General features: G+C 48.5%; 1 protein-coding gene across 4 annotated transcripts in view; it reads right to left on the reverse strand.

Annotated features, from left to right (window-relative positions):
• The window catches only part of LOC109880103 (electrogenic sodium bicarbonate cotransporter 4), a 38,729-nt gene extending 30,740 nt beyond the window's left edge, over window positions 1-7,989 (reverse strand). For 3 of the 4 annotated variants that reach the window (XM_031808924.1, XM_031808925.1, XM_031808926.1), the window contains exons 1-6: window positions 7,919-7,989; window positions 7,509-7,745; window positions 1,311-1,440; window positions 893-1,053; window positions 481-636; window positions 120-245 (exon numbers count right to left, since the gene is read on the reverse strand). In XM_031808924.1, the coding sequence (XP_031664784.1) occupies window positions 120-245; window positions 481-636; window positions 893-1,053; window positions 1,311-1,440; window positions 7,509-7,745; window positions 7,919-7,982 (874 nt within the window). In that variant the 5' untranslated portion in view covers window positions 7,983-7,989. The remainder of the gene's footprint in view (window positions 1-119; window positions 246-480; window positions 637-892; window positions 1,054-1,310; window positions 1,441-7,508; window positions 7,746-7,918) is intronic. The other variant, XM_031808929.1, reaches the window with a different exon arrangement.
• Between the last annotated feature and the right edge of the window lie 4,191 nt (window positions 7,990-12,180).

The following is a 12,180-nucleotide window of genomic DNA, read 5'->3' on the forward strand; positions in this document are numbered from 1 at the left end:
GTATACATGTGTGTCTATGCGTTGAGTGTGTGTGTGCCTGTGCACTTGAGGGTGTCCGTACACGTGCGAGCGTGTCTATGTGTCTGTGCGCTTGAGTATGTGCGTGCGTGTAGACTCACGCAGGCGGCCAAGGCTGCCTGACTTGGCTCGTAAGTCCTCTGTGGAGTGATGGAGGCCAGAGGCTGAACTAGGAAAGCGACTGACGTTACTACGACTGACATTATGAACAGACTGGGGACTACGGCCTAGAGAGAGAGTGAGAGAGAGAGACAGAGGGAGGGAGGAGAGGGGGAGAGAGAGAGAGAAGAGGAGAAAAAGGTGGAGGAGAATGAGAAGAGAGGTGAGACGGTGAGGCAGTTTGTGAAAAGAGGAGAGAGAAAATGTTATTGCTGTATGAGTCAAATCAGCATGATACTACGACAGAGATGAAAATCAACAAGAGAACACAACACACACACACACACACACACACACACTCACTGGTGGGGGAATTGTTTGATTTGCCCATGTCGGCTAGCGAGAGGTGGATGGGTTTCTTATGCTGGTGGCGATGTTTCCGTAGCAACACAAAGCTGACCTTCTCCCTCAGTTCTGGACCAATCAGACCGTCTGCCACCTGGCGGTCCACGATGTCATCTGGGGTCAGAGGTCAGGGTGAGAGTTCAAGAGTCAGTTGTGCTCAATCCCAAGTCGACCCATAGCCCCTGTCCACTTCCTTATGCACTTCCAACCAGCCAATCAGAGGGCAAGATGGATTTGAACCATATTGCTTACACCTATAATAAATATAATAATAAAAATCGTTTGAGTCTCCAGAAGTGCACAGGGCATAGGGACGACTAGGGCTTGATTTGGGAATGGGCCATGGTCTGGGTCACACATACACACTCACCCACTATCTGTGGCAGGGAGTATCCCTCCAGATCCAGCAGTACACTGCCAGTCTGGATGCAGGTCCTCAGCTCAAACAGACTGTGGAGGGTCAGGGTGGACACATGGGGCTTACTCCACCTCTCTCCTCCCTCCTCCACCTTCTCCTCAAACTTCACCCACCTGGAGAGGAAGGAGAGAAGCCCCATGAAGCCTTTCGATGTCTGGTTATTAAGGCAGGGTGGACCGACCCCAGCTCCGTGACACTACCGTAGGGCTTTGCTGCTAACACTCTTCTAATGAAACTATCTACAGGTTCCCTACCAACACCTCCCCCTAAATCCCAACTAAAGCCCCCTACATTCTCAAACTAATGAGGGCACACACTCCAGGGTGGACACACACACATGGTTGAGGTGTGTGTGTGTGTGTGTGTGTACCTAGCAGACTCTTTCCACTCCATCTCGTCTCCATCGTGTTGCAGCGTGTCCATCTCCGTAAACAGAGTGGGCGTCGGCATGTCGTCATCTTCACCCAGGATGTAGCGCAGCCTCTCCGCCGCCGGGGACACTGGGAAAGGGAGTTCACGAGAGAGGAAATATCAAGCTGCAGAGATAGAACTAAAACACGTATGTATCTGGGCATCAAACACATTTGCTAACAGTGTGTGTGAGAACTAGATAAGATACTCCACTAGGATGTACGGCTGATTGACTGTACTGAACGTGTACTAAACTAGGGCATCAGGTTATCAGAAGTCTTAAATGAACGCGTGTGTTAATTTCTTTGCTAATTTGGAACTATTAGGAACCCTTTTGAAATGTTCAGCCTGCAACTGTAACTGAATAGGACTGGAAAACTGTAGTACGACCAACCCCGGACTCTCAGAATCTCCTGGTGGTGGATCAAAGTTCATTAACATGCTCCTAGCCCCAGGGCTCTAATCCCACTGCCATCACACCACTGTGTGTGTGTGTGTGTGTGTGTGTGTGTGGGGGTTGGTTTGCGTGTGTTGCTCCGCTCCTGGGTGTCCTAATGTAGCTTACTTTGATCCTGTGTGAGTTCCCTTCGACCCTTAACCTAAAACAACACCTCTAATCTTTAACCCCCCCCCGTCAGTCACAGAGTCACAGAGTCCCAGTCAATGTGGGTAAATACCCCCTGCACCCCTCTATACAGTACATGAGTAACAGCTAATGAATAACCTTCCTCTCGTCACTGGGTAGCTAAGCTAAGCAGCACAGTGCCTAACAGCACTGCCCAGCACGGGTCAAGAGTTAGCCAGCGTGAACACATGGAAAGGTCCTGTTCCTAAGAGATTACTGCCCGCTTGACTCAGCGTTGTTTCCATGTCATTTCAATAAAATGACATGGAGCCAATGTGGAATAGATGTTGAATTGACGTCCATGCCCAGTGGGTGAGGACAGACATGCAGACCTCGAGGCCCATATTTAAGAACAAAGTGAAAATCAAATGTAGTTCAGAGAGAGAGAAAAAAAACCTGAGTGAATCGGAGAAAGAGAGAGAGGGCAGACAGAGAAAGACTGGTCCTTCGGAGAGCACTGAGGCGAGTGGCCTGCTCTTGACCTCAGACTCCAGTCAAAGACAAAACAGACACCGTGCTATGGCTCTTCACCTTAGATTAGTTCTCGCGTGATAGTTTGAATCTATGTTCAGTCTACCCGAAGGGACCGCTCAGTAACATCCCGGGGACCGGTGCCGGTCCAAAGACTAGAGGTTGAGAAACGCAGGCCTCAATAGGACATTCCCAATGCCACGCCCATGTGACAGTGACAACGCCCATGTGACAGCAACGACGCTCATGTGACAGTGACGACGCTCATGTGACAGCGACGGACACCTATTACGTGCAGGTCGTCTTTCAACGTCATTCATTGAAATCAGTTCCAACGTGGTCGACGGTGACCATACACCTGACAAGTCACCCCTGAAATACACCCAAATAAGAACCAAGACTCAACCAAGTCTTACTACACAGCAATGACACAAACAACATTGTTACAATAAGAAAGCAAATAAATATTAAGATCGAGCTGTCCCCTCCATTCTCTTCCTGTTCTCTGTACCTCCTCCCTCCATTCTCTTCCTGTTCTCTGTACCTCCTCCCCTCCATTCTCTCCCTGTTCTCTGTACCTCCTCCCCTCCATTCTCTTCCTGTTCTCTGTACCTCCTCCCCTCCATTCTCCTCCTGTTCTCTGTACCTCCTCCCCTCCATTCTCTTCCTGTTCTCTGTACCTCCTCCCCTCCATTCTCTTCCTGTTCTCTGTACCTCCTCCCCTCCATTCTCTTCCTGTTCTCTGTACCTCCTCCCCTCCATTCTCTTCCTGTTCTCTGTACCTCCTCCCCTCCATTCTCTTCCTGTTCTCTGTACCTCCTCCCCTCCATTCTCTTCCTGTTCTCTGTACCTCCTCCCCTCCATTCTCTTCCTGTTCTCTGTACCTCCTCCCCTCCATTCTCTTCCTGTTCTCTGTACCTCCTCCCCTCCATTCTCTTCCTGTTCTCTGTACCTCCTCCCCTCCATTCTCTTCCTGTTCTCTGTACCTCCTCCCCTCCATTCTCTTCCTGTTCTCTGTACCTCCTCCCCTCCATTCTCTTCCTGTTCTCTGTACCTCCTCCCCTCCATTCTCTTCCTGTTCTCTGTACCTCCTCCCCTCCATTCTCTTCCTGTTCTCTGTACCTCCTCCCCTCCATTCTCTTCCTGTTCTCTGTACCTCCTCCCCTCCATTCTCTTCCTGTTCTCTGTACCTCCTCCCCTCCATTCTCTTCCTGTTCTCTGTACCTCCTCCCCTCCATTCTCTTCCTGTTCTCTGTACCTCCTCCCCTCCATTCTCTTCCTGTTCTGTTCTCTGTACCTCCTCCCCTCCATTCTCTTCCTGTTCTCTGTACCTCCTCCCCTCCATTCTCTTCCTGTTCTCTGTACCTCCTCCCCTCCATTCTCCTCCTGTTCTCTGTACCTCCTCCCCTCCATTCTCTCCCTGTTCTCTGTACCTCCTCCCCTCCATTCTCTTCCTGTTCTCTGTACCTCCTCCCCTCCATTCTCTCCCTGTTCTCTGTACCTCCTCCCCTCCATTCTCTTCCTGTTCTCTGTACCTCCTCCCCTCCATTCTCTTCCTGTTCTCTGTACCTCCTCCCCTCCATTCTCCTCCTGTTCTCTGTACCTCCTCCCCTCCATTCTCTTCCTGTTCTCTGTACCTCCTCCCCTCCATTCTCTCCCTGTTCTCTGTACCTCCTCCCCTCCATTCTCTTCCTGTTCTCTGTACCTCCTCCCCTCCATTCTCTTCCTGTTCTCTGTACCTCCTCCCCTCCATTCTCTTCCTGTTCTCTGTACCTCCTCCCCTCCATTCTCTTCCTGTTCTCTGTACCTCCTCCCTCCATTCTCTCCCTGTTCTCTGTACCTCCTCCCCTCCATTCTCTTCCTGTTCTCTGTACCTCCTCCCCTCCATTCTCTTCCTGTTCTCTGTACCTCCTCCCCTCCATTCTCTTCCTGTTCTCTGTACCTCCTCCCCTCCATTCTCTCCCTGTTCTCTGTACCTCCTCCCCTCCATTCTCTTCCTGTTCTCTGTACCTCCTCCCCTCCATTCTCTTCCTGTTCTCTGTACCTCCTCCCCTCCATTCGCTTCCTGTTCTCTGTACCTCCTCCCCTCCATTCTCTTCCTGTTCTCTGTACCTCCTCCCCTCCATTCTCTTCCTGTTCTCTGTACCTCCTCCCCTCCATTCTCTTCCTGTTCTCTGTACCTCCTCCCCTCCATTCTCCTCCTGTTCTCTGTACCTCCTCCCCTCCATTCTCTTCCTGTTCTCTGTACCTCCTCCCCTCCATTCTCTTCCTGTTCTCTGTACCTCCTCCCCTCCATTCTCCTCCTGTTCTCTGTACCTCCTCCCCTCCATTCTCCTCCTGTTCTCTGTACCTCCTCCCCTCCATTCTCTCCCTGTTCTCTGTACCTCCTCCCCTCCATTCTCTTCCTGTTCTCTGTACCTCCTCCCCTCCATTCTCCTCCTGTTCTCTGTACCTCCTCCCCTCCATTCTCTTCCTGTTCTCTGTACCTCCTCCCCTCCATTGTCTTCCTGTTCTCTGTACCTCCTCCCCTCCATTCTCTTCCTGTTCTCTGTACCTCCTCCCCTCCATTCTCCTCCCCCCTCCATTCTCTTCCTGTTCTCTGTACCTCCTCCCCTCCATTCTCTCCCTGTTCTCTGTACCTCCTCCCCTCCATTCTCTTCCTGTTCTCTGTACCTCCTCCCCTCCATTCTCCTCCTGTTCTCTGTACCTCCTCCCCTCCATTCTCCTCCTGTTCTCTGTACCTCCTCCCCTCCATTCTCTTCCTGTTCTCTGTACCTCCTCCCCTCCATTCTCCTCCCCCCTCCATTCTCTTCCTGTTCTCTGTACCTCCTCCCCTCCATTCTCTCCCTGTTCTCTGTACCTCCTCCCCTCCATTCTCTTCCTGTTCTCTGTACCTCCTCCCCTCCATTCTCCTCCTGTTCTCTGTACCTCCTCCCCTCCATTCTCCTCCTGTTCTCTGTACCTCCTCCCCTCCATTCTCCTCCTGTTCTCTGTACCTCCTCCCCTCCATTCTCTCCCTGTTCTCTGTACCTCCTCCCCTCCATTCTCTTCCTGTTCTCTGTACCTCCTCCCCTCCATTCTCTTCCTGTTCTCTGTACCTCCTCCCCTCCTCTCTTCCTGTTCTCTGTACCTCCTCCCCTCCATTCTCCTCCTGTTCTCTGTACCTCCTCCCCTCCATTCTCCTCCTGTTCTCTGTACCTCCTCCCCTCCATTCTCTCCCTGTTCTCTGTACCTCCTCCCCTCCATTCTCTTCCTGTTCTCTGTACCTCCTCCCCTCCATTCTCCTCCTGTTCTCTGTACCTCCTCCCCTCCATTCTCCTCCTGTTCTCTGTACCTCCTCCCCTCCATTCTCTCCCTGTTCTCTGTACCTCCTCCCCTCCATTCTCTCCCTGTTCTCTGTACCTCCTCCCCTCCATTCTCCTCCTGTTCTCTGTACCTCCTCCCCTCCTCCTCTCTTCCTGTTTTTGTTTGTTTACCTGTGTGTGAGCCAGGCAGTGTCCAGCGAGAGGCCATGCTGGAGGTGATGGAGGAACCAGAGTCCTCCATGACTATCCACTGGAACCACAACCAGAGACTTTCGGTATACACCTGTACTCCCAGCAGCTCAGAGAGAGAGATATCCCCAACCAGCTGATTGGTCAACACACTACAGGAGGCTGCTGTCAATGTCCGTCCAGCCCAGAGAGGTAGCAACCTACGAGACTCGCGGTACCAGACGAGACACTGACACCGTATTCCCGTTTGACAATTGGCTTGTTCTGGAGAAAACTAGAGATACCGGAGTCAAGGCTAGACCTCCACTGACGGGACAACCAGGAGAAGAGTGGACACACTCCTTCTTTCCTTCCTCTCCACAACTTTCCTGCTCCCTCCCGTTCCCCTTCTCAATGCCTTGCTCCGTTGTCGTCCTCTTCTTATAGCTTTACGCTCTTCTCTTTGCGCCAACTCTGCCTCAACACCTTTCGCTATCCAATAGGCCTTTGTTGTTTAGTGAGCAGTGTTCTGCCGTGTGTGGGATGGTGTGTCGTCAGTCAGAAACCCAGCGGTCCAAAGGGCTGAACACTGTTCTGTGTGTTCCGTCCAGCTCCGGAATTGTTTTCCTGTGGAGTTGTTTTGGTCTGCTTTAATCTGAAGCAGAAATCCACTGAAATCTCCGGAGCAGCGAAGGGCCAGAGGCTTAAGAGGCCAACACACCCCACAGCACCCTGAAGCACTCTCCACCCCCTGACACACACACACACGGACACACACATGCACCTGCGCACACACACCTACCGCAGCAGCCTCAAGTACCCTTAACCCTGTGACACACATGCGTGCACACAACAACTACATCAACTTCACCCCACTTTTGGCTGCACGCCCCTTCCTTCCCCTTTTGTGTCCGGGTTCTTCTCCTTGCCTCCGTCCATCCGGGGATCTATACTCTGATGAGTAAAATGATGTGACATATTTATCCTGTGGAACTGGGGCAGTGGACCCCCTTGATCACATACGCACGCACGCACACACACACACACACACACACACACACACACACACACACACACACACACACACACACACACACACACACACACACACACACACACACACACACACACACACACACACACACACACACACACACACACACACACACACACACACACACACACACAGAGGACCAGTGGTATACCAGGGTTTGAGTTCCTCAGCTCTAATCAGCTTACCAGCTTCAAGACGCTGGTCTCCACGGGAACAGGAACCACGCTTTGACACATTCATTACACGCACACACGCGTGCATACACACACACACACACACACACACACACACACACACACACACACACACACACACACACACACACACACACACACACACACACACACACACACACACACAAACCCTGCTGCTAGTTATAAGCACGCCTGGAAATGACAGGGGATCATTCCTCAAGACAGCAACAACTGTGGCTGGTCACATACTTCTCACATGTGTGTACTACTTAAAGTGCGCGTGTCCGCACGTGTAAGTCTGTGTGTGTGTGCGTGCGCGTGCGTGCGTGTGAGTGCCCACCTGTGGAGTCAGGGTCAAATATGTCATGTTGTTCCTGCTCCTCCTCCTCTTTGTAGTGTTCCTGGTAGTCATGGTGATTGTCATGGTGTATGTGTTCGTGACGTGTGTGTTCATGGTGTGCGTGTTGGCCGCGGTGTGTGTGGTGTTTCTCTTGTTCGCGCTGAGAGCGGTGTTTACGGCGTCTCCGTTTGCTGTAACCGTGTGTTACCGGAACACCAATATACACTGGCTGGGGTTCTGAGAGAGACAGAGAGAGTAGACAGTAAGGAGGAGACAGAGAAATGGTTAACATCCACGCAACATTATTTTCCCGGAACCATTTTCTTGACTTACTGAACGTACGCGCGTCTGCTCCTTCCATACATTGGACAATGCACACACTAAACAACCGTGTGTGTGGCCATACTCACCCTTAACATCTTCCTCATATCGGTGGTGACTCCTACTTCTACCTCCCTGCCAATCATGTGCCATCCTGAAAGAAAGAAAGAAAGGAGAGACGTTCAATTCTACAACCACCTAAAAGGAAGCGATTCACAAACCTTCCATAACCAAGCCATCATCTACAGAGAGATGAACGTGGAGATCAGTCCCCTAAGCAAGCTGGTCCTGGGGCTCTGTTCACAAACACAAACACACCCCTAATTTTACACAGACCCACAAAGAATTTGATAACAAACCCAATTTTGATTAACTCCTATATCTTTCGGGTGAAATACCACAGTGTGCCATCACAGCAGCAAGATGTGACCTGTTGCCACAAGAAAAGGGCAACCAGTGAAGAACAAACACCATTGTAAATACAACCCATATTTATGTTTATTTATTTTCCCTTTTGTACTTTAACTATCTGCACATAATATGAAATGTGTAACGTCTTTATTTTTTGGGGGGCAACTTTTGTGAGTGTAATGTTTACTGTTATTTTTCTTATTGTTTATTTCACTTTGGTTTATTATCTAGTTCACTTGCTTGGAAATGTTAACATGTGTTTCCCATGACAATAAAGCCCTTCAACAGAATTTGAAATTGAGAGAGAGAGAGATGAAGGACGAGAGCCTGCACACTTCTTCCTCCTTTGATTCTCTATCGCTCCACCCTGCCTGCTTTCATTACGGAACCCTTTGATATAGGTTTCTCTTGAACACACACAGACAGATGAACTACACGCCGATAACAGGCCCTTCAGACCTCTCAGACACAATACACTGAAGAAGCGACGCAGGCACAAACTCCATCTTAATCTGACACAGCTGTATATGTAGAGGCATGTAGATCTCAGTGGAACAGTTTGACAGCGGGTGTACACTTCTGATCTGCAGTAGTGCATCACATATCTCCCATAAGGTTTGAGTCTAGAGATCTATGGCTGTGGCGTGAATGAGGCAAACAGGTGAACAACTTTGTTCTTTGCTGTTGAATGTTGTATTCAAGTCATCCCTTCACAAAAATAGTTTAAAGAAGAACCTGAATGATCCCCCGTTTATTCCCCAGGTAAACTCATTTGTATTCCACGTAGTGATCACGCCCTCTCCTGGGCAGGATCATCACAACACACAGTGTCACCATCTGGCAGTGTGGTTCTCACTGATATTCAAGCCAAGAACTTTTAGTTGGGTGTAGGTGTAAGCAAAATGGTGATGTCTCCACCGACAGTGCCTTGCAAAAGTATTCATCCCCTTTGGCGTTGTTCCTATTTTGTTGCATTACAACCTGTAATTTAAATGGATTTGTATTTGTATTTCATGTAATGGACATACACAAAATAGTCCAAATTGGTGAAATGAAAAAACAATAACTTGTTTAAAAAAATTCAAAAACAAAAGAAACTAACAGAAAAGTGGTGCACACATATGTATTCACCCCCTTTTGCTATGAAGCCCCTAAATAACATCTGGAAGCAACCAATTACCTTCAGAAGTCACATCATTAGTTAACTAAAGTACACCTGTGTGCAATCTAAGTGTCACATGATCTGTCACATGATCTCAGTACATATACACCTGTTCTGAAATGCCCCGGGGTCTGCAACTCCACTAAGCAAGGGGCACCACCAAGCAAGCAGCACCATGAAGACCAAGGAGCTCTCCAAACAGGTAACAGGTCAGGTACAAATTTGTGGAGAAGTACAGATCAGGGTTGGGTTATAAAAAAATATCTGAAACTTTGAACATCCCACAGAACACCATTAAATCCATTATTAAAAAATTGAAAGAATATGGCACCACAACAAACCTTCCAAGGGAGGGCCGCCCACCAAAATTCACGGACCAGGCAAGGAGGGCATTAATCAGAGGCAACAAAGAGACCAAAGATAAGCCTGAAGGAGCTGCTAAGCGCCACAGCAGAGACTGGAGTATCTGTCCATAGGACCACTTTAAGCTGTACACTCCACAGAGCTGGGCTGTACAGAAGAGTGTCCTGAAAAAAATCCATTGCTTAAAGAAACAATTAAGCAAACACATTTGGTGTTTGCCAAAAGATATGTGTGAGACTCGCGAGACATATGGAAGATGCTACTCTGGTCAGATGAGACTAAAATGGAGCTTTTTGGCCATCAAGGAAAATGCTGTGTCTGGCGCAAACCCAACAACTCTCATCACCCCAAGATCATCCTCCCTACAGTGAAGCATGGTGGTGGCAGCATCATGCTTTGGGGATGTTTTTCATCGGCAGGGACTGGGAAACTGGTAAGAATTGAAGGAATGATGGATGGCGCTAAATACAGGGAAATTCTTGAGGGAAACCTGTTTCTGTCCTCCAGAGATTTGAGACTGGGACTGAGGTTCACCTTCCAGCAGGACTGCTAAAGCAACACTTGAGTGGTTTAAGGGGATTTTTTTTAAATGTCTTGGAATGGTCTAGTCAAAGCCCAGACCTAAATCCAATTGAGAATCTGTGGTATGACTTAAAGATTGCTGTACACCAGCGGAACCCATCCAACTTGAAGGAGCTGGAGCAGTTTCACCTTGAAGAATGGGCAAAAATCCCAGTGGCTAGATGTGCCAAGCTTATAGAGACATACCTCAAGAGACTTGCAGCTGTAATTGCTGCAAAAGGTGGCTCTACAAAGTATTGACTTGGGGGGCTGAATAGTTATGCACACTCAAGTTCAGATTCTTTGTCTTATTTCTTGTTTGTTTCACAGTAAAAAAATATTTTGCATCTTCAAAGTGGTAGGCATGTTGTATAAATCAAATGATACAACCCCCCCCAAAAAAATATATTTTAATTCCAGGTTGTAAGGCAACAAAATAGGAAAAATGCCAAGGGGGGTGAATACTTTTGCAAGCCACTGTGGCCTCCAAGATCTTCAAACACTTAAGTAGAATGGGCTAGAGAAGTTAAGCCAGGTCTCCCTGATTATTTATCTCAATGGGATTTCCTGATTTAAATGATGGTTAAAGGCATAACCCTGTGACTGCCCGTTCAAACCACACAGCAATCTGGTAACCCCGGAGATCAATTGGTGACTGACTGATTGAGAAAACTCAATGGAAAACCACAGCTGCCCTGGGGATGATGACACAACAGAGAGAGATGAAGAGGGAGACCAGTGTATGGGGACATGCTCAAGGAATTTCCCTCAAAAGGATCTGTAACGTGATGCACAGTTAATAATCCACCCCTAACTCCTTTCCCATAGACACTTCTTACAGATCTGAAAGGGTCGGATTGGTCTAAGGAATATGGCAGAAACTCCATTTGGGCTAGGTGGACCTATACTTTCAGGCTTAAACCCAATCCGATTCTTTCAGGTCTATGAAAAGTGTCCAGGGGGGATAGGGGTTCATTTCTGACTGGGCAACAGTGTATGCAGTGAGACAACATATGCAACAGATATGTAATGATTTTACATCTATGCCCCTGTGTGTGTGTGTGTGTGTGTGTGTGTGTGTGTGTGTGTGTGTCACACTCACAGTGTTTTTCTAGGCTGATCAATACCTCTGTCAGTCCTGATCACCAGCTGGGCCCTGAGCTCCTGATCACTGGGTGTGAAGGACATGTTTCACACCCCACATACACCCTAGTTGCTATTCATTGGAAAGACAACTCTGAACATGGAATATTTGGGACTGATTAGGCCTACTAACAATCCCAGTGGTAGGCTTACAGCTGGGGTGCCCAGCTTTGGTCCTTGAGTATCCTGCTTATTTGGGGTTTGATTCCTTTGATTTATAATTATTTTCTACCTGGCAGCCAGGTGTATGCATTTTCATTCCATAACATTTACTGATTTATTAAGTAGCAGGGAGAAATTAAAACCAGCAGGACTGTGGAGCTGGAGGGCCTGAGATGTGCATCCCTAGTCTACATCTTTCACTGCATCACAATTCTCATATTCTCAAATTAGTCAAATTAGGGTCATTCCATTCAGTTTACTTCCTGAGTTGAAATGGAATTGACCCAAACCCTTAGCCTGGTAATGAGGTAGAGCAGATTGCGCAATCAACCCATGCCAATAGTTCCGAGTCCCTGTCACTATCACAACCAACTGGCTTTGAGCTAAAACCGAGATGAAAGGATTCTAAAATCTCTCAGATCTATTCTCAGACCTCCAGCTTTCGCACATATTATACTCTCCCCATAACAGCACACCTGATTCAACTTATACGGTAATTATCAAGCCCTTGATTTTGTCAGGTGTGCTGGTGTGTGGCTAGAACACATA

The sequence above is a fragment of the Oncorhynchus kisutch genome, linkage group LG29 (genome assembly GCF_002021735.2).
Source record: "Oncorhynchus kisutch isolate 150728-3 linkage group LG29, Okis_V2, whole genome shotgun sequence".
NCBI lineage: Eukaryota > Metazoa > Chordata > Actinopteri > Salmoniformes > Salmonidae > Oncorhynchus > Oncorhynchus kisutch.